The sequence below is a fragment of the Cornus florida genome, unplaced genomic scaffold (genome assembly GCF_030987335.1).
Source record: "Cornus florida cultivar Cherokee Brave unplaced genomic scaffold, ASM3098733v1 CherokeeBrave_3.0.0_Hap2_Chr02, whole genome shotgun sequence".
In the NCBI taxonomy this organism is placed as follows: domain Eukaryota; kingdom Viridiplantae; phylum Streptophyta; class Magnoliopsida; order Cornales; family Cornaceae; genus Cornus; species Cornus florida.
This window is the reverse complement of record NW_026775572.1, coordinates 68,443,305-68,463,973: the sequence shown is the minus strand read 5'-3', so window position 1 is coordinate 68,463,973 and position 20,669 is coordinate 68,443,305. Positions and strand designations below refer to the sequence as shown.

The 20,669-nt window shown below is 33.8% G+C and overlaps 1 protein-coding gene and 1 pseudogene across 1 annotated transcript; both read left to right on the top strand.

The window, feature by feature from the left end:
* The first annotated feature begins 11,010 nt into the window (after window positions 1-11,010).
* On the top strand, window positions 11,011-11,109 carry LOC132297795 (small nucleolar RNA R71; annotated as a pseudogene).
* Window positions 11,110-16,489: 5,380 nt separating this feature from the next.
* LOC132287509 (protein NRT1/ PTR FAMILY 3.1-like) lies at window positions 16,490-20,342 on the top strand. Its single transcript, XM_059789785.1, has 4 exons — window positions 16,490-16,569; window positions 16,667-16,884; window positions 17,278-17,837; window positions 19,078-20,342. The coding sequence occupies exons 1-4, from the start codon at window positions 16,494-16,496 to the stop codon at window positions 19,970-19,972; spliced, it is 1,749 nt and encodes a 582-aa protein (XP_059645768.1). The 5' UTR covers window positions 16,490-16,493; the 3' UTR covers window positions 19,973-20,342.
* Window positions 20,343-20,669: the final 327 nt, after the last annotated feature.

The following is a 20,669-nucleotide window of genomic DNA, read 5'->3' as shown; positions in this document are numbered from 1 at the left end:
CATGGTCCCGTATTGGTCTTATGATAGTTTTTGTCACCAAATAATGTCTTAGGGCATGAATTCTTGTCTGAGACGGCACTTCCCATCGAGTTTCCTGGTCTGGCAATGTTCTTCTCTACGCGAGAACTAGAAATAGGCTTAACTTTTAGTATTGTTTCAATCAGAGTGATTGGTTTAGCCCATGGAAAAAAAAAAGTGTGATCGGTTTGAAATTTAAGTGCACACATTTAAATATATCTGTAGACAGTGTTGCAGCAATTTAAGCATAGGAAGAACTGGGCTCATCATCTAAATCCCACTTTATATTTTATCTTTTGCACTCTTTGTCATTAGGAGAAATAAGAATTGAATCTTCAACCCTAATCCTCCATTTTGGATGTAATGCTATTGTCTTCAACATTGGTATGGGCTCTCTTCTTGCTAGCTGACTTTTAAGAAGATGAAAGTTTTCTTCTTGCAAACAAAGAAATTATTATTACATGTTCTCGGGACCATGTGTCCGTTTTATTTAACTTTTTTGCTTGCATTTCATTCACAGATTGGTCGGGATCAATGTTCCAGTGACTTTGTAGTAATTTCTCAAACAAACAGGGGAGCTAAGGGACTACATGTCATTACAAACCTACCCTCACCTCCTTTAATAAAGTGGAGGTGAGCATTGCATTTTAAGCTAAAGTTTCTCGGTTTCAACCATAAACTTGGGTCATTTCAAATTGAACCACGATTAGAACATGCTCCAACCTTTACACAGTTAAATTCATTCTATATGCTCTCTCTCTCTCTCTTCTTTTCGAGTTGAAGTTTCTCTGTTTCGGCCATAAACTTGTGCTATTTTTTAGAGTACCGAATCGACAACTTGAATTTGAATTTGAATTTGAAATTAGAATGAATTTAGATTTGGCAAGCTTGAATATTAAATTGGTGCTCCCAAACATAGCATTAAGTCATTTCAAATCGAATAACCATTAGAACGTGCTCCAACCATTACACAGTTAAATTCATTTTCAGCTTCTGACCACATAAAAGATGTGGTGTCAATATGAAAGGGCACTTGCACGCTAAAATGTCTGTTTAATAATAATGATTGGTGTGAATTCTTAGGATATTTTGATCATGGCCTTTGGTTGTGGGTGAAACAGGGTTACGCAGATACTCGCTACCTATCTTACAAAATTATCCATATTTTCTATTTTCTTGAGCAATTTTAAATTTGAAAATTATCCATTAGACATATTTGGTTATAACAAATAAAAAATAAAAAATAAAAAATAAAAGGGGATTTTTTTTTTGGTTTTAAAAGTATAAATTTTGGTTTGGTAGAGATTTTATGTTTTGTTTGATAGGAATAAAGGGAGATGGGTGAAGAAAAGATAAAAAAAGAATAAATAAATTTCTTCCATCTGATAAAAAGCGGAGATAATAAATTAAAAAAAGGAGGATGGATGAATTATTATTTTTTTTTCTTTCACAATTTTTCATCCGACACAATGTGAAAAAGTTTAGCAGCACCAGAATTGTCAGAAAAGCAAGTGTGTATTTATTAAAGCAGAAGGTTACAAATATTTAATCATATTTTTTAATTAAATTATTCTATGGAAGAAAATAGTGCCAAAAACTTTAGATTACAACTTGTCACACCTATAAAGATTACAACTTTTTGACCAGACTCATATTATTTCATTGTCGGACAAAATCCACTTCATGTCTCTATCATACCCTTTCTCTCCACTAAAACCATTGATAGTTCCTTGGGGGCCCACCAATCTTTTGGTGTTATGAAAAATGTCGTTTTTTTTTATTTATTTTTTTTTATTTTTATTTTTTTGTGATCTTTACTCGGAAGAGTTCGTATTTAAACTACTAACCTCTATCAATAAAAGTGATTGAATTTTGTGGGTAAGAGTTCGTGTTTGAACTTTACACTAATTTTTTTTCTTAAACTATTAACTCTTATCATTTCTGTCATAAAAAAATAATAAAATAAAATTGAATTGCATTAGTTTATTTTATCTCGCGTTAAAAATAAAATTGAGTTTTTATGAAAAAATATATATATATATATTCAAAAAAGCAAAGACTTAGAAAATAATTATGACAAGAGTCAATGAATCAGGAATAGCAATTTGTGTTCGGAGATAGCAATCATGTCGTGTCAATATAAAAATATTTTACTAAACAATCAAATTCAAACATAATTCTGTTTAATAATTATGTCAGAAGCACATTTACCTACGAAAGAAATTTATTTTGACCAAACTCTCGTTTTATTTCATATCCCTATTATTCCCTTTTTCTCTACTGAAACCATTGATAAAGAAGTTTCCTTCGAGCCGCAACACGTTCAAATCGTTTCGTGTAATAAAAAAATGTCATTTTGTTAGAGTGGTTGAGTTGCTTTTTGCTTGTAAGAGTTTATGTTCGAGTTTTACACCCTTCTCTCCTTAAACTAGTAACTCTGGCCTATTATTCTTGCCATAAAAGTGGTTGAATTACTCTGTGTATAAGAGTTCGTGTTCGAACCTTACAAATTTCTTTCCTTAAACTATTAATTCCTATCATTCTTGCCATAAAAAAAATAATAAAATAAAATTGAGTTTTTATAAATTAAAAAAAAATTCAAAAAATCAAAGACTTGGTGAATAATTATGACAAGAGTTAATGAACTTACATTTTCATTAGGGTTAGGGGTAGCAATTCATGTTCGTAAATCGTAATTGTGTCGTGTCAATCTAAAAGTATTATATTAAATAACCCAATTCAAAAATGACCCGCTTAATAATCGTGTCAGAAACTCTCAACACTAACCGACATATTTATTAACCTATTTAATGACCTATTTAATAAAATAAAATATTATATTATTTAAATTAATAATAATACTCAATCAAACAATAATATATATATATATATATATATATATATATATATATATAAAAGTTTCAATCTAAACAAATTATAAAATAATCTCTCATTTACAAAAGAATAAATTATAAGATACAAGTTTATTTAATTATTTTAGAACTTAAATATAAATTTTTTTATGACACGTATGGCTAAATTAATATAAACGGGTTACACGGGTTGAAACCTAATACGATATAATTAACTAAACGGGTTAATCGTTATCTATTCGTTTATTACCTAAATTCGTTTAAGGTCAATCTAAACTCGCTTAATTTGTGTCATATTAACCAATCGTGTCAAACTTTATCATCCTTAATTTTTTCATCATTTAATAAAGAACAATGCTTGCCTCAGGCCGCATAAGAAGAAACTTCCTTCTTATGATGAGATGGCCCAATAAAACATCAACAAGTGTTAAAATTTTAAAATAAATTTTTTTTTTATGAGTACAGGGAATAGAAACTGATCATCCCATCTTTCTCTCGCACGCAGCTATCTATATACAAATACATATATATATATATGTGTGGGTATATATATATATATATATATATATATATATATATATATATGTCTGTCCATGGCTACCACCTCCAATGTCCGCCCATGGCCACCTAGAGTTTTAAAACCCATATCCTTTCACCAAATCCACCATATGATTAGGAAAAAATAAAAATAAAATCCACTGCACATGTATGTAATTCATTTCCTTCCATCATCATCTTCTTTTACAATAAACCCACATCTTAATTTCAATCAATCCCAACAATCATTGTTAGTTGCCAAACTCAAGACCAAGTCCTCGCCTACAATTTCTGGGTTCGTTCTTGGGATATGATACTCTCAATGGAGAGAGACGATATTGATTCCCAACATCTCTGTCAATAGAGAAAGACCCATCATGCGCCAAACCTGATCAACACCAATGTACAACCTATTTAAATTGGAACCCTTTTGATATCTATCATATTTTGATGTTATAGTTTCACAATTTCCCCTCATCTCTTTCAATTTCTTGTTGCCTCAAGAAATACTGATGACGAGATGGAAAGAGAGAGGAAGGTGGATCAGTTTTTAATTCTATGTGATCTTAATTTTTTTTCTTTTAAAACTTTAATACTTGTAGATATTTTATTGGGCCACCTCATCATAAGAAGGGAGTTTCTTCTTCTACGGCCTAAGACAAGCATTATTCTTTAATAAATAAAAGTTTGAAATCCAAAAAATTGAATATTTATACGAGGTACCCAAATAATGAATAGTAATAAAAACTCTCATTTTATCTTAATACCCAATTATGAGGAGTTTTCAAATCAAAGTATACTATTCGTCAACGGTAGACGCCATATAATAAACATCTTTTGAAATATTGTTGACTTTGATCGTCTATCTCATTGTAAACGCGCACCATCTTAGTGCATTATATATACAGACGCACATATACACAAACGAGGGTGCTAATCACAATCGTTCTGCGATTGTGAAATCTCCGTGTCTACCTCAGCAATTGATGCGTGTATATTTTTTTATTTATAATTAATTACTATTTTTTTACTAAATTATTTTTGAATCTCTCATTATATATAATTACTATACTAATCTCTTACCTTTAAAAATAAATTAAAAAATCATTTGTGAAAATTCTCTCTCCATATACCTTTACAATTTCATCTTCTTTAAAATTTTATTTTTTATAAAATTTCATATTTAAATATTTGAAGTTACTAAATTAGCGATTGTGCGGAGTGGCGGAATAGCACCCCTCCGGACAGGACATTACACACATCTTAGTATCATACCCATTTCCAATGATAACCTCCAAAAACTAAAAGAGATTAGGAAGGTGTCAGTGTCCACGTGTGATGAGCCCATCGTGGGTCCCATACTCCAATCCTAGAGTCTCACTCATAGTGGACCGCTTGCTTATCCTCATCAGTCTCTCCCACTGAACCGTGCATGTATATAGTCTTCCTCCACTTTTTGTGGGTGTGAGTGAGGGAGAGAACAGATTGACCATAAAGTCCTTATCGATTGACCAGATTTTTATGATGAAAAAACTTGAAAACGGTGAGCTCTCTACTGTATTTTGCGATAGCAGTCAAAACCTACTTGTTGCATGTTAAGGGTCAGCCGACATGCCATGTTGCCTACCAATCAACACGCAACATTTTAATTATTTAAGAAACGGGCATATTGGTTCGCTAATATATTAATGACGTGATATGTTGGACCCACAAAATATCAACAACTTGGTAAAATATTTTTACAGAATTGCTTGTATCATCTCTCACGTCATTCCCAACCATGTCTGCGGGGTTTGACATCTACACAAGCCATAGTGCTATCCTTATCTCCATTTCCTCCGTTGTTCACTGACACTCCTCTCCATTTGGTCTCAAATCTCAATATGATTTTATTCGTATATATATGCATATAAATATATAATTATATATAATATTTTAATGTGATTGAGCCGAGCTGAGCTGAACTGAGATTTAACCTATTTAAAGCCGGCTCATTTTTTTGTTAGTTCAATTCGTACTCGAGTTAGGTACTCGATTAGTTTAAAATGTGAAATTGAGTTAAGTTCAATTTGTAAGTACAATATGATGCTCTTTTAATAAAACGAACCGAATTTAATCTCATGTTTGCGTTCAAAATCGATTTAGGCTAAGTTTGTATTCATGCTGATAAAGTTAGAAGTTAGTATTTTGCCATTAATTTTCTTACCAAGCTTACTTGTCAATATCATCTCCACCAGTATAATCTTTTTCTATGAAACATGCACTAAAAATATACAATATATTCTCATGATATAAGTTTTAAAAAATTACATGCAAAATCTTGAACATGCTTATGCAATTTATAATAATGAGTATATACAAACCTATGTTTATGAATATACGAATTTGTACGAGTTCATGTTGATGAGGATATACTTTCGTCTCTAATAAAGTTTACGAGTTCATATTCACAAACTAAAATGAATCCGGATTGAAGTTTAAAGTTGTATTTTACAATAATTATTTAAGGTAGAATTAAAGTAGTTTAAGATATATATATATAGTAGGTATTAGAATCCCATATTCCCCATATTCTAGAAGTATATAGATGGTTCCAAATCAAAGATATATATATACATAGTAAGTGTAAGAATCCCATATTCTAGAAGTATACAGATGGTTCCAAATCAAAGATGCAAACACGCCTTTCTCATCATTTGGGCCAGATATCCTTTGATAGCATGATATAAATCTATTTATATAATGCTAAAAAATGTACATTGAATTGATATCCATTATTTATTTTGTGTGATCAATGAAAACAATGTTAAGTGATTCCAGCTAGCCATTTAACACAATTATTTTTCAAATTTTCAATCATTTGTTTATTATTGACAGTCCAAATAACTTTCAAGTGGTTGGTTTACCCATTTAGCTTTCTAAAGCATGAAAAGTAGAAGATAGATCTGAACTTTACCGATCATTATTATGGGAAAAGTAGATTTGATTTCAAAACATAATTATAAGTTAGACTTTACATTTGACACACTTATTTAACTGTAATCAAAGAAATTACCATAAAACTCATTTCAAATGGTACGGACGGGATAAGACATACCTAGCCAAAAAAAAAAAAAAAATTGAAAATCTAGGGTCTTTTTTTTTTTCTTTTTTTTTTTAAGAAAGTTAATTTGATACTGACACTCCACCAATATGGTTAGCGTTTCACTTTCTTTCTTCTTTAATTGAAATAAAAAAGAAAGTCTATATACCATAAAATAATGGTGGATATGACAGCCACTGTCAACAAAGGTGGCTCCTCCACCCTGTTATCACTTGGAGTTATAAGCGGATTCAAAAAATTTTGTAAGAGGTGCCGGACTTTTAATTTGTGGGGCAAATTAATATGGTGGGTTTATTTTTATAATTTCAATTGATTTTTTTTTTTTATAAACTTTAAAAAATGTAAAGGGTTTGTACATTAAAGGGTTTGTACTTCATAACTGATCCGGCTAATTTTATGGATGTGCGAGGATTTTTTTGTACTTTACACACATACACGCACATGAAACATGGGATTTTTTAGTCTAATTTTTTTACAAATCATATCTTTATTTTTTTTATAATTCTTTCAAATTGAGCAGCAAGCCTACAACAGAATTTTCTTTTCTATCTATTTTAATACTCTCTAACACTAAGATAAAGTTAAAGTTTTAGCAAGAGGAGAGAGAACATTTTAAATTAAAAAAAAAAAAGTGTGAACAAACGGAGATGGAGAAATTTCATAGTTGATATTGAATATTAAGAGGGGCCAAAGAAAAAATATATATATTAAGAAGATACATTGGTCATTTTATTTACTAAATTAAAAAGGTAGAGTGTCAAAGTATATTTGTGGAGCAAAAAATCAATTTCCTCCCCCACCATCATCATCTCCCCCTCCTCCATTAGCAATTTTTGCACAATCGCACCTACATAACCTACCGATGCACCGGTAGTAATAAAAAGACAAGGAAGAGAAGCAAAAGAACAACAAAAGTAGTTTTAAATATAGTTGGTAAAGAGTACTTGCTCAGACGAGGATTGAAATATATAATCCTTATACATACATGGTTGGTGGCCGGTTGTGACCGTGAGTGACCACAAGTTGTTTGTTGTAGTGTTACAAAAATAAACTTTCAGAAAAAAATATCTAAGTATCAAGTTGCCAATGGAACCATTTTTTATGTAATATTTATCCATTTTGTACTCATGTATTCATAAGAAAGCAATTGTAATTTTTTCAGAGATTTTTTTTCATATAATTGATGTTTATATATAGCTCTAATATTTTTTCTTTCTACAAATTCTACAACTATTTCTTCTTGGGATAAAAGAACAACATTTGCTTATAAAACTTAAGTTCCTCAGTAATCTCCGCGTTCAAAACCAGCCATAACCAATCCCAAAATAATATAAACCAACATAAGCAGGGGCGGAATCAGAAAATTCGTTCAAAAGGGACATGTTAACACTGACAAAATATATATTTTTTTCAAACAGGCCGAAAATATAATAGCGTGACAACAGTGCATTAGAAAAGTGAATAAAAAATAAATACAAAAAGAAAAAGAAAAAGAAAGTTATTGCACATAAATTATGCATGAGTACAAGGAAAAAGAAGTTTTTAAGAAGAAAAGGGATTTTTTTAAGAAGAAAATAAAATAAAAAGAAAAAAATATGAGAGAATTTTGAAGGAAAAAATAGTTTTAATTGTAGAAAGAGAATGCAAATTTTTTTGAAGATGACAAAAAGAAATTTGAAGAATAAGGAGGAAAATGAATAAAGAATTAAACACGTTTTTAGAAATAGATAATTTTTTAGGGGATAGTTTATAAATTTTATAGGGGTATTTTATAAATATTACAAATTATACGCATAAAATAAAATAAAATATAGTAGATTTAGGGGTAGATGGGCCATTTTATTAATTTTAGGGGGGCATTTTATCAATTTTTACATATTTATGTATAAAAAAAATAAAAATCTAGTTAGGCAACATAGGTCTCCGCCCCTGAACATAAGCACTAGCTAACTTGCCGATCTAAAAAGAAAAAAACTAACACCGAAAAGTAAAGGATATCATTATGAAAGAACTATGCATTGCCATTCAAAAAAATAAAAAAAACTATCCATTGGAATTCAAGTAGCTATTAATCAACCAGCCACAAAAATTGATCAAAAATGGAGAACTAGAGAGAATATGAGAGAAGAGTTGGTGAAATTCAAGAGTCTTGGTTTTAACATAGAAGGGGAAATATAATATAAGTGTTGGTCCCACCTTTGAATTAGGGTTTGCCCTTGTGAATGTCAAAATAATGTTTACAAGGCTAATTCAACATTACTCAATGAATTCTGGTGTGCTTAGGGGCAGTATGGTCATTTACCGTGTGTGAAAGCACTATTGATGTTGAGTAGAGAAGGTACATTGTGCTTTTAGTCCAATTTACATGCCAATATGTGATATATTTCTGGTTTTGTAAATGATATTTGGCTACAGAGACTCTTTGGGGCAAATAAGTCTTTTCACATATTCATTTTGTCATTTTAACTATCTTGGGATATTGCATTGTATTTCATTGCTCAAAGAGTCATTTTATTTGAGTATAGACAGCTGCAACAACAGTTTTCTATAAATGTTGACAAATGTCCACTTCAGGGGTATTTTGGTCATTGTAGATGATGAATACTTGTGTGACACGTGTCCTGTGGTCCTAGTATGAGAATGTGAAGTCTATTATGCATTTCTTAGAGACCAATTTTGAATTATATAATTGATATATACATATATATTAGCTGTCACATTGTTAGTGCACTAGAGGACAAAATTTGCAAATGTAGCAAGGGCATTATGGTCCTTTTACTTAAGGAATGTCAGTACATTCTCTGGCCAATGATTAGTGGATTGTGCCATGTGTATTTTCTTATTAGGGTTAGACAATATATTCATGTACCCTATATATATACTGTTATAACATTGAGACTCCTAAGCTTTGAGTGAACACCCTTATGAGCTATATTGTGACGTACACTCGAGACACCAAGAACAATGAACAAAATCTGAGTTTTGAGAACAAATTTGTGAGTTAATTCAACTCAGAGATCCATATAGTGTGAGTGTGTATTTGAAGATGATGTTTAAGGCTGTGTAGTACTGGTTTGCTGGTGCAGAGGGCTGGTTTGCTAGTGCAGAAACCATGCTTGTATACATTTGTTAGTTGCAGTAGTGTTTGATGTCTCAAACTTCCATAAGTGCTTGTTTTTATTGGTTTATCTTTCTGGTACGAGCTTATATACTTGATATCTTGCTGTGAGTTGCAGTCTTATCATCTGAGCAAGTTTATATAGATGAATCAAGGCTGTTTAAGTTAAGATTTGCACAAAGAAATGGTCATTTGTGGTTTTGTGCTTTGAAACCACCCTAGCTTTTAGGGTTTTCTGCTGTATAATGTGAGTCATACGTAATGGAATATTTAGAAAATTTTGTATTTTTAGAAACAGATTTGTGTCTTTCTAATATATACTTATTTTAACAATTAAATAATTAATCACATGTAGATAAAATAAAGCAAAGTAAGAGTTAGAGATGACACCAGGATTTTTAGCAAGGAAATCTCAGTTAATAAAATACATCAACTATTTGAGCTGGAAAAACCTAATGGACTGTGCAGTCCAAAGTAAACCGATCCATTGTGTTTGATACAAAATACACTGAACTTTGACTCTGGCTTACACCCTATCGTTCTACCAAATACCAATAGTTGACAATCTCCTGGCTTTGTGACGTCCCGTCCAACAGCAACTTGACCTCAAGCTTATGCTTGCTCTTTGTAGAAGAATAGCAAGTAGATCAAACAACATTCCTCGAATGCTTTGACCCTTTCAAAGTGTGACCGCTTTTACTTATATTCTTCAATATCTGAATTCGATGTAGAATTAGATCTGCTTTTCTTTGATCGTTGTAGATGCAAAACTTTGATCACAATCAGGATTTGAGCAACACTCTAAACTCGGTCTTGTGTTTATGTGTATGTTCTAAAACGACTGACAGAAAAATCTCTTGGATTTTCTGTAAATATAATCTTCTTAAGGCCTTTATGAATAATGAAGTTGGTTAGCAAAAATGGCATTTGCTTGCTCATGGTTGTCATTTTACACATGTTCATGGGGACAATTGGAACTAGAATGTAAGACACTTGAATAAGTCATACATGATTCATTAGATGCACGATGATGAATATGATTGGGGGAGGAAGATATTTGATTCGCCGAAGTTTGGTTGATCAAAAATTGATCAAACCTTTGAGATAATGATTTCATCTCGGCGGTTATATCATTGGAGTTGTCAACTTGATACAAGCCAACATTCTTCCTTCCACCTAGATTTCTACCATTTTTAGAAGACAAAGATTTATGCATGGAATTTTCACTCATACTTTCATACAATTGCCACACATCATTTTCATGCTTATCAAGATAAGAACTACTCATTGATGCATCAACCATACCCTTGTGATTATCCGGTAAACTTTCAAATAAATATTGAACTAATTGCCACTTAGGTATGTCATGATGTGGGCACTTTCTAAGCTAGTCATTGAAACTTTCCCATGCCTCATGAAGCATTTCCCCATCCCCTTGAGAAAATTCACGAATGGAAGTTCTCATGGCATTGGTCTTTGATACCGGGTAGTACTTCTTCAAGAACTCTTGTTGCATTTCTGCTCAAGAAATTGTCGAAAAAGGCCTAAGATTGTTAAACCAATAATTTTCCTTATCTTTGAGGGTAAAAGGAAAAAGTTTGAGTCTTAACACTTCTTCTGGCATGTCCGTGTATTTCACGGTGGAACATACTTCAAGAAACTCATCCAAATGCTTATAGCGTTCTTCACTTGGAAGTCCATAATAGTTAGGAAGCATTTGAATGGTTTATGGTTTGATTTCATAGTGATGTGCTCTAAATGGAGGCAATTGAATGCAAGTGGGTGTATTATATTCATTAGGCACATAATGGTCTCTTAAAGCAAGAGGGGGATTTACAACCGGTGGTGCTACTCGAACACCGTGATTAGCTTAAACCATAGGAGGTTATGGAGCAAAGATTGGTTGAGGCATTCCCAATGGAATTTGACCTTGTTGTTGTGGTAGAATGAATGGTCTAGGCATGCTTAATGGTATTTGGATGTTTGCATGATGCACATTAGGGTGGAGGATGCCTTGTTGGTCTATGTAACCAAGGTCCTCCACATGGTCATTGTTTTGCTCCTCCATTGATAAAATGGAGTGATGAGAACTACTTCTTCCCTAGGATTACGAACAACCTATTCAAGATGAAAATTAAGAGGAACAAGAGTAGGATTTAATGACCTACGATCATGCATGCACTAGCAAAACAAATAATAAGAAATAAGCAAGTAACAAACACTTCGCCCGCACAACAAATCAACAAATCTTTACATACAATGATCCCATACTCCCATACTTGAACAATATGCAAAGAAAAGTAAATTGCCTCCACGCGGGCTCAGGATTTATCTAAGAAATGAAAAACAAGCCTCCACGCAGGCCGACGATTTAACTAGAACTTGAGTTAGAAAGATTTCACAAAGGGTCCTTAAGCAACTTTAATTTAACTTTCAACTTCCTAGCCTTGCTTTGCTTTGCAATTTTTTAGATTTTTAGTCCTTTTGCCTTGCTTAGCTCCTTGTTTTGAATTCTCCTTTACTCAACTTCCTTCACTCAATGCACCTAGTCAATCAAGAACAAACACAATAAGTAACTAAGAAGAAAATAAGGAAAAGACACGATCAAAACAGAACTAATTCTTATTTGTTTCCAAAACACGGCGTTGCCAGTTAAATCCCCGACAACAGCGCCAAAAACTTGGTGGGTATTTAGCCGCGGTTCACCAAAAGTTTGCAAAGATATGAACTAAGAATGTGAGTGTGCAATGTGGCCAAGTTTTAAATTTATAAAAGCCACTATTACCTCTAACTAAAAATATAGCTAGGGTGAGTAAGGATCGTCCCAAGGGATTGTGGGTGCCTTTGCAATGGAAACAATATATAGGGTTAGTAGGTCGAGTGATCAAAGATTGGTTGGATTGATTGATTAAGCTATTATGCAAACGAAATTAAAGTAAACAAAATTCAATGATTAATAAAGTAAAGAAAGATATAGAGGGGAGAACTTGGGGTACTAGAGCTCACCACTAAGCTTGACTTCATTAGACACTAGCAATTGTATATTAATAGGGAAATTGACTTGTAACTTGTGTGTGTGTGTAACATTAATTGAAACTAGGCATGGATAGCAAATAAACATATATTGTCAAGCCAAATCAAATGGAAAGCACAATCTATCAAATGAGACCAAAATCCATTCAATGAAACCACAATTTATGCACACACAACTATCTAGAAACATATACCTAATGCATTCATAAGTATGGAACACGAAGGAACAAGAGTAGATTGTCCACCTATCTGTGAATTTAAAGCAACTATACTACATCTACACTAAAGACATTAAATTAAATTAAGTAAGCTAAAGGTGTGGTACAATCCATCAAGAAACAAGTGTGAACCATCAAATAAATTGCAAGAGTGTTCAATTAAGCTCTATGTTTTGACCATTTCTAGTTAACTTCATCCATACACATAGAGATGCATAAATTCCACTAAATCTAGAGAAAAGCACATGAATCATCCATTCTAGCATACATAAACATATGGTTAGAAGTAGATAATCAATTGAAAGCACTAATCCATACACATCAAGTAAAAACTACAAGATATATATATAAATCCAAGATCAAAACATTTGTTACAAATGAATCCCCAAAAATATACAAAGAACTAAGTCTAGGAAGCAAACTTAAGGGCTACTCTAGCCCCAAGTAGATGTCTAGCCATTCATTGAAGTAGTCATCCAACCCTCAATGGCTATCTCCATGGTAGGAATGACCTCCTTCTTAATGAAAACCCTAGAAGAATGAAAGAACTCTCAAAATGTGTAAAGCTCTCTAATCTCTAGCCTCCTCTCCAAGATAAGAAAAATATAAGTTATGTTGAATGTTACAAGTTATGATGTAAAAATGGCTCAAAATCCTTATATAGGTAGGTCAAGTGTCACACCCAATGGTCTAGGCTCGTACACCAAGGTCTCTCCAATGATTGCACTATGAGCCAACTTTTAATGAGCTGGAATTTATTTTTTTTTCGGACTTGAGGAGGTTCGATCGATTGAACTGTGGAGAGATCGATCGAACTTGGCTGAGATCCATCGAATGCTGCAGAGATCGATCATCCTTAGTGGCGTTTTTTTAAATAAAGACAAATCTCTGAGATATTTTAGGATATTTTTGGGAAGAAGACAAAAGTGGTAGGTGGGTGGTAGGTGTGGATAAGATCAAATCATTTCGATCGATCTAGGAAATGTTGGATTGATCGAACTTGTTGAATTCTTTTGGATAAAGACAAGGGCTTGGATCCATCTTGAACTGTTTAGATCAATGAACTTTCGATCGATCAAAAAAATGCTGAGATCGATCGAACATGTTAAATTTCCACACTTTGCTTCATTTAGCTTCCATTTTGCTTCTTTCTTCCATTCAACTTGAGTTAACTTCTTTAATGCTCTTATTTGGCTGAATTGACTTATTTTTGGGATAAGCACCTAAAAAGGGCAATAACACGAAATTAGAATAAAACGGAGAAATAAGATAGATAAAGGTCCTAGAATGCTCAAGCTTATGGGGTTTAAACGCGCACTTTTCTGCGCTCATCAGTTTACTTTGGTTATGGAGTTTTGCTAGTTGTGGGATTTATTTAGAGTTTTGGTATCAAAGTATTTAATGATTATTTAATAAATATTTTAGTTCTCTTTTCAACTATATTATTTATTTTATTATTTATTCTCTAGTTTTCTGTGCTTGTTTTAAATATTAATTGTTTGATATCCCCCGGTCTTCAGGTGCAGACCTGATCAAACCTTGTTCGAAAATTGGGACGTATCACACATACACTCGAGACCCCAAGAACAATGAACAATATATGAGTTTTGAGAACAACTTTGTGAGCTAATTTAATTCAAAGATCCAGATAGTGTGAGTGTGCATTTGAAGATGATGTTTAACGCTGTGTAGTGTTGGTTTGCTGATGCAGAAGGCTGGTTCAAAGAATCAAATCAAGCTTGAGGCCTTTCTTGTGACTTCCAGAGGTTGAGGCAAGTGTATCTTATCATTTTATATTTGCAGAAACCATGCTTGTATACATTTGTTAGCTGCAGTAGTGTTTGATGTCAACCTCCATCTGTGCTTGTTTTTACTGGTTTATCTTTCTAATATAAGCTTATGTAATTGTTATTTTGTTGTTTGTTGCACTCTTATCATCTGAGTAAGTTTATATAGATGAATCAAGGCTGTTCAAGTTGAGATTTGCACAGAGAAATGGCCATTTGTGGTTTTGACCTTTGAAACCCTAGCTTTTGGGGTTTTCTGATGTATAAGGCATGTCTGTGTACTATCATTGTTATACCTTGTTGTTATCACTATGATTATAATCTGAACTTGTGTGTATTGAAGAAACAAAGCTGCGAAAACCATTTTCTGGTCTGTGTTGATACGAAATTCCAATTTTACCCCTCAGACCACAGATTCAACAGAATGAAGAATTGCATGCAGCTGTTGTTTGATACTTTTGAGTTGTACGATCACTTTTATCCTTTATAATAGCTAAAGTATTGTTGTTATACATCTTTTATAATGTATTTGGTGAGTTGTGAGAGCTCATAGGGTCCAAGCAGGGTTGCTTAGGACAGGGAGAGTGCTTATGTGCATTGTATGTGAGCTAGGGTACGTGCAGAGAGTGAGACAGCTGAGTGCGTTTCTTTTTACATTACAACTAGTGGATTTGCACTGGCTAAGTCAGGAATCAAGGTTTTTGATCTCTAGTTAAGAGAGATTTTCCTTGTAAAATCATTGAGTACCTGTGGTAGAATGTGTGAGCCTTTATCAGTTATTGAAGACAGCCTTTATCACATATAAATTGAACCTATAATTTGAATAAGTGTTGAAAGAAGACTTGTAAAAGAACCAATCCCCCTTTTGAGGGAAAAAAACGATGAAATGAAAAGGATATTGGTGAAGCGCCATTATTAGCTCTCTTCAAATAAATGTGATTATTTATTTAGGTTAATGCCAAGTTAAGTATTTGGATATTTAAGATCAACTTGATGAACTCAAATAAGTTATTCAAGTTTGGATGAAACTCAAGTAGAGTTTAGATATTGAATGGAAGCTTGAACTGATCCTAATCTATCAAGTATTCGTTCATTTTATTAAATTTATTTGGTATAATAAGGTGACTGAATCCACAATAAATATTTGTGATGTGTAGCATTACTTTGTGTGAAATAAGGTGAATACAATCCTTTGGGTTGTGAATAACAACTTTTATATGGTTTTTGTGGTTTTTAAAATATGTATTTGTTAAAAAAAAAAAAGAAAAAAGGGGAGGACTTTTGCCCAAGGGTAAGGTTATTTTATTTTAAATTCAGTCACCACTTGAAAATAAAAATAATCTCAGTATGTGACGGTAAAATTTTAAGTCACATTTGGTGCGCTCCCGGCTCTCTGGCTTGCGACACTTTCGCTCTTGTTGTCATTTTGTGTGCATAACATAGGCTAAAACAACATAGATCGAGTCTTCGTCGGAGTTACAGCCGTTAGTTACTGTGTTAGAACAGCATACATCTGCAGTGGTCCTAATCTCGCACAGGAAAAGTCCATCACATCTCCTTTGGCTTCAACGAAAATTTGATTGCATATCTGCTGCATAATAATATAAGAGGAGAAAAGTGGTTATTGAATTTCACCCACCACCCAACTCATGCACTCCTAATCCTCTTATATGTGGCCACAAATTAATTACTGAATGAAACTTCAAAAAGTTACAGGCGTTAGTTACTGCATAAAACCTCCAAACAGACTATAAATAGTTGGCTTTGGGGTCCATTCTAACACCACACAAAAACTAGCTCAAGAAGATGAAAATGATGGAGAAGGAAGGTAGCCATGTTGAAAAGAAAAAGGGTGGATTGATCACCATGCCCTTCATCTTCGGTAATCTCATATATATAAATTTTCTTTTTGAAACTACTTAGTAATGATCTTGTGAGATCTTGGTTTTTTAATTGGTGGTATTGTTTTTTTTTTGCAGCTAATGAGATTTGTGAGAAGTTGGCTATGGTGGGTTTTAGCACTAATATGATTAGCTACTTAACACAACAGCTTAACATGCCCCTGATCAAAGCAGCCAACACCATCACTAATTTCAATGGCACTGCGAGCTTGACACCATTGCTCGGGGCCTTCGCTGCCGATGCATTTGCCGGACGGTTCTGGACCATAACAGTTGCTTCCATCATATACCAAATGGTAAGACTGTGTGTGTGTTTGTGTGTGTATATGAAGAGACTAATAGATTTTTTGATTTTTTGATAACTAACCAAGAGAAAACAGATGTAGTTTATTCAAATAAGCACATGAATGACTAAACAGAGTAAAATAACTGTGCGTAGATGATTCCCCTGTCTGTATTTTTGAATATTTTAGAAAGTCCTCTAAAATGGGTCGCATGTCACTTGTGCATTTGGTAAGTTACTTGCAAATACTTTCGGTGTTTATGAATCAAATATAAATCCCTCAAAAACAAATTGTTCAAATTGATGCATGTGTACATGAATATTAGTGAATCAAAATTTTGTCAAATTATTGAGATATTTGTTGTTTGAATATAAAATCTAATTTTTACCGTATTTTTGTAATCAGGGATTGATATGTTTGACAATATCAGCAATACAACCAAAGTTGAGGCCTCCACCATGTGAAGCTGAGCAAGTGTGCCAAGAGGCCAATTCCCGGCAACTGGCAATCCTTTACATCTCTCTTCTACTGACGGCGTTGGGGGCCGGTGGAATCCGGCCTTGCGTGGTGGCATTCGGAGCAGACCAATTCGACGAAGCAGACCCTAAGCAAAAGAGTAGGACATGGAAGTACTTCAACTGGTACTATTTTTGCATGGGGTTTTCGATATTATTGGCAGTGACCGTGATTGTTTACATTCAAGATCATGTTGGATGGGGATGGGGACTTGGAGTCCCTACCATAGCTATGGCTTTATCGATCATAGCTTTCATTTTCGGATACCCTTTGTATCGAAATTTAGATCCAGCAGGGAGCCCATTTACGCGTTTATTACAAGTATGCGTCGCTGCTGTAAGAAAGAGAAACCTGGACATGGTTTCTGATCCTAAATTGCTCTACCAGAATGAGGCGCTTGATGCTCCAATTTGTGTAGCTGGGAAGCTTCTTCACACTAAGCATATGAAGTAAGATTCTCTCACTGATTCAAAAGAAACTCACGCCCCATTTATTTTTACGAGAAGTTGAATCTTAATCATTTATTTTAGAAAATAAAAAAAAAATATCATGAAATTACAGAGTATAGTATTTAAATCATTATAATCATTATGGGAGAACCTTATGATTCAAGCATTCTTGCCAAGCACAAATAATTCATAATTCTCCATTTTGACTGAACAACAATGGCTTGTTGGCCTTTTGTCTTCATTAGATCATCCCGCTCCACTTGTACTAGAAAATTTAACAAGAAATCTTATACCAACCATTTTTTTTTTATTGATTGCTTTAATCAGTTTGCTGAACTGTCAGAATCTTTTGCATTGAAAATATCACACTTGTGCATCGAAAATATCACACTTCGTCAGAGATTCAGATCACCCCATAAATAAATAAATGTTTTATTCATTGCATTGGTTCATTAATCCCAAGGTTTAAAATATCACCCTTTTGATTATTCATCTCTGTGTTTTTTCTTTTTTTTAAATTGTAAAAGTATTCTTTCAAAGATATGTATTTGTACAGGCCCATAAATGAGAGAACAGTCCATGGCCTAGCCCTTGTGGACCTGCAAGGACTGTGAAGCAGTCCAAGCCCATACATATATTATGTATTTGTACAGGCCCATAAATGGGAGAACAGTCCATGGCCTAGCCCTTGTGACCTGTAAGGACCGTAAAACAGTCCAAGCCCATATATATATATTTCTAACTAATAAACCATATTTTAAATAGACATTACTTAGTGCAGTTGGTAAAGCGTCTAATTAGCTTGTGAGTGACCTACAAGGACCCTAAATCAATCCAAGCCCATATATATATATATTTCTAACTAATAAACCACAGCTCAAATGGACATTACTCATTGCCCTAATTAGTAAAATGCTTAATTAACTCCTCGAGTGAGTGTGTCTGTATTCGAATTCACCCTCTCTCTAGTTCCCCTCCCCCCAAAAAAAATATATATATATATATTTTGATTATGACTTGTTTTGGGTATAAATAAATAAAAAGATTTTTTAATTGGATAAATTTATCCTTCGGAGGCTGCTTCAAAATGTAATTGGTTAAAAAATGACCCTTTTTTTTTACAGTAAGTTAGAAGGACCTATTTTTCTTCTCAATAATTACAAATTTATATGAACATAAAATTTGTGACTACTAAATGTCGGGGAAAGTTTAATTTTTGCTCATATATGGTGTGTTGCAGATTTCTCGACAAGGCAGCCATTGTGACCGAAGAAGACAACCTCAAAACTTGTCAAACGCCGAATCTGTGGAGGCTAAACACCGTTCACAGAGTTGAAGAATTAAAATCCGTGATCCGAATGGGACCGATATGGGCAGCTGGAATCATCATCATCACAGCCTATGCCCAACAACACTCTTTCTCACTCCAACAAGCCAAAACCATGGACAGACACCTCACAAAGTCCTTCCAAATCCCCGCAGGCTCCATGACCCTCTTCACCATGATCTCCATGCTCGCCACAATCGTCTTCTACGACCGCATCTTCGTCCCTATCGTCCGTAGATTCACAGGCCTAGACCGGGGCATCTCCTTCCTGCACCGGATGGGCATTGGCTTTGTCATTTCCATACTAGCCACCCTAGTTGCTGGCTTCACTGAAGTAAAGCGAAAACGTGTGGCCATGGCCTATGGTCTCGTCAACAAGCCTCATGCCACCATTCCCATCTCGGCATTCTGGCTCGTGCCACAGTACAGCCTTCATGGCATCGCTGAGGCCTTCATGTCCATTGGACACCTCGAGTTTTTCTATGACCAGGCACCCGATAGCATGAGGAGCACTGCGACAGCGTTGTTCTGGACTTCCATTTCACTCGGGAATTATCTCAGTTCCTTCTTGGTTTCGCTAGTACACAAATTTAGTGCTGGTCCCGGTGGCTCAAATTGGCTTCCTGATAACTTGAATAAGGGGAAGTTGGAATACTTTTACTGGTTGATCACATTGTTGCAGGTTGTTAATCTTGTTTATTACCTGTGCTGCGCAAAGTTCTACACTTTTAAACCCATTGAGATTCGCAGAACTGAAGATGATAAGTACTCCAAAGAAGATCAAATTAAGCTTGCAACCCATGTTTAGTTGCATTCTTATGTCATGGTTAGTTTAAAAAAACAGTGTAGACTCGTTTTATTTCCTACTTGTTAAGCTTATAGGATCAATTAGTTTATCTATAGTGTGCTAATGTGTACAATATAATAATTAAATGGAGTGAACTTTTTGCCATAAAGTATCAAGGACACAAATTTTCCTTCTTTCCCGGATTAACATTTGCAAAGCAAGTATTGTTTCTTTTGTTTAATTCTAGTGAAGTGTAATTTTCAATTTAGTCATGTCATATTGTTCAAAAAAAAGAAAAAAAAAATCGAATTTAATTGAGTTGGTCAATTAAGGTGTTTTAATATTGTATGGTATTATAATTTGAGATTTAAATTGAGTTGGTCAATGTTGTTTTGCGTGCGGATCCCTTCATTTGGTAAGAGTCTTAGTCCAAGAAGGCAACATACATGTTTTTTCTCTTTTGGCAAGATTAACCCATTTGGGTGATATATATATATACTGTGTGAATCCAAACAAGCAAATTTGGCAGACAAATGCTCGGGCAATTACGTGAAGTAGTAGTAGTAGTGGTAGTAGTAGTAGTAGTATTATGTTGAGTTAGGCAGATGTTCACACCTATATATATGCACAATTGCTCCCTATTCAGCTCAAATCCTTTCTCTTTGGGAGAGTAGTTAGGGATGGCAATTTCTTTTGACCCGGGGTTTTCGCCTTGTCC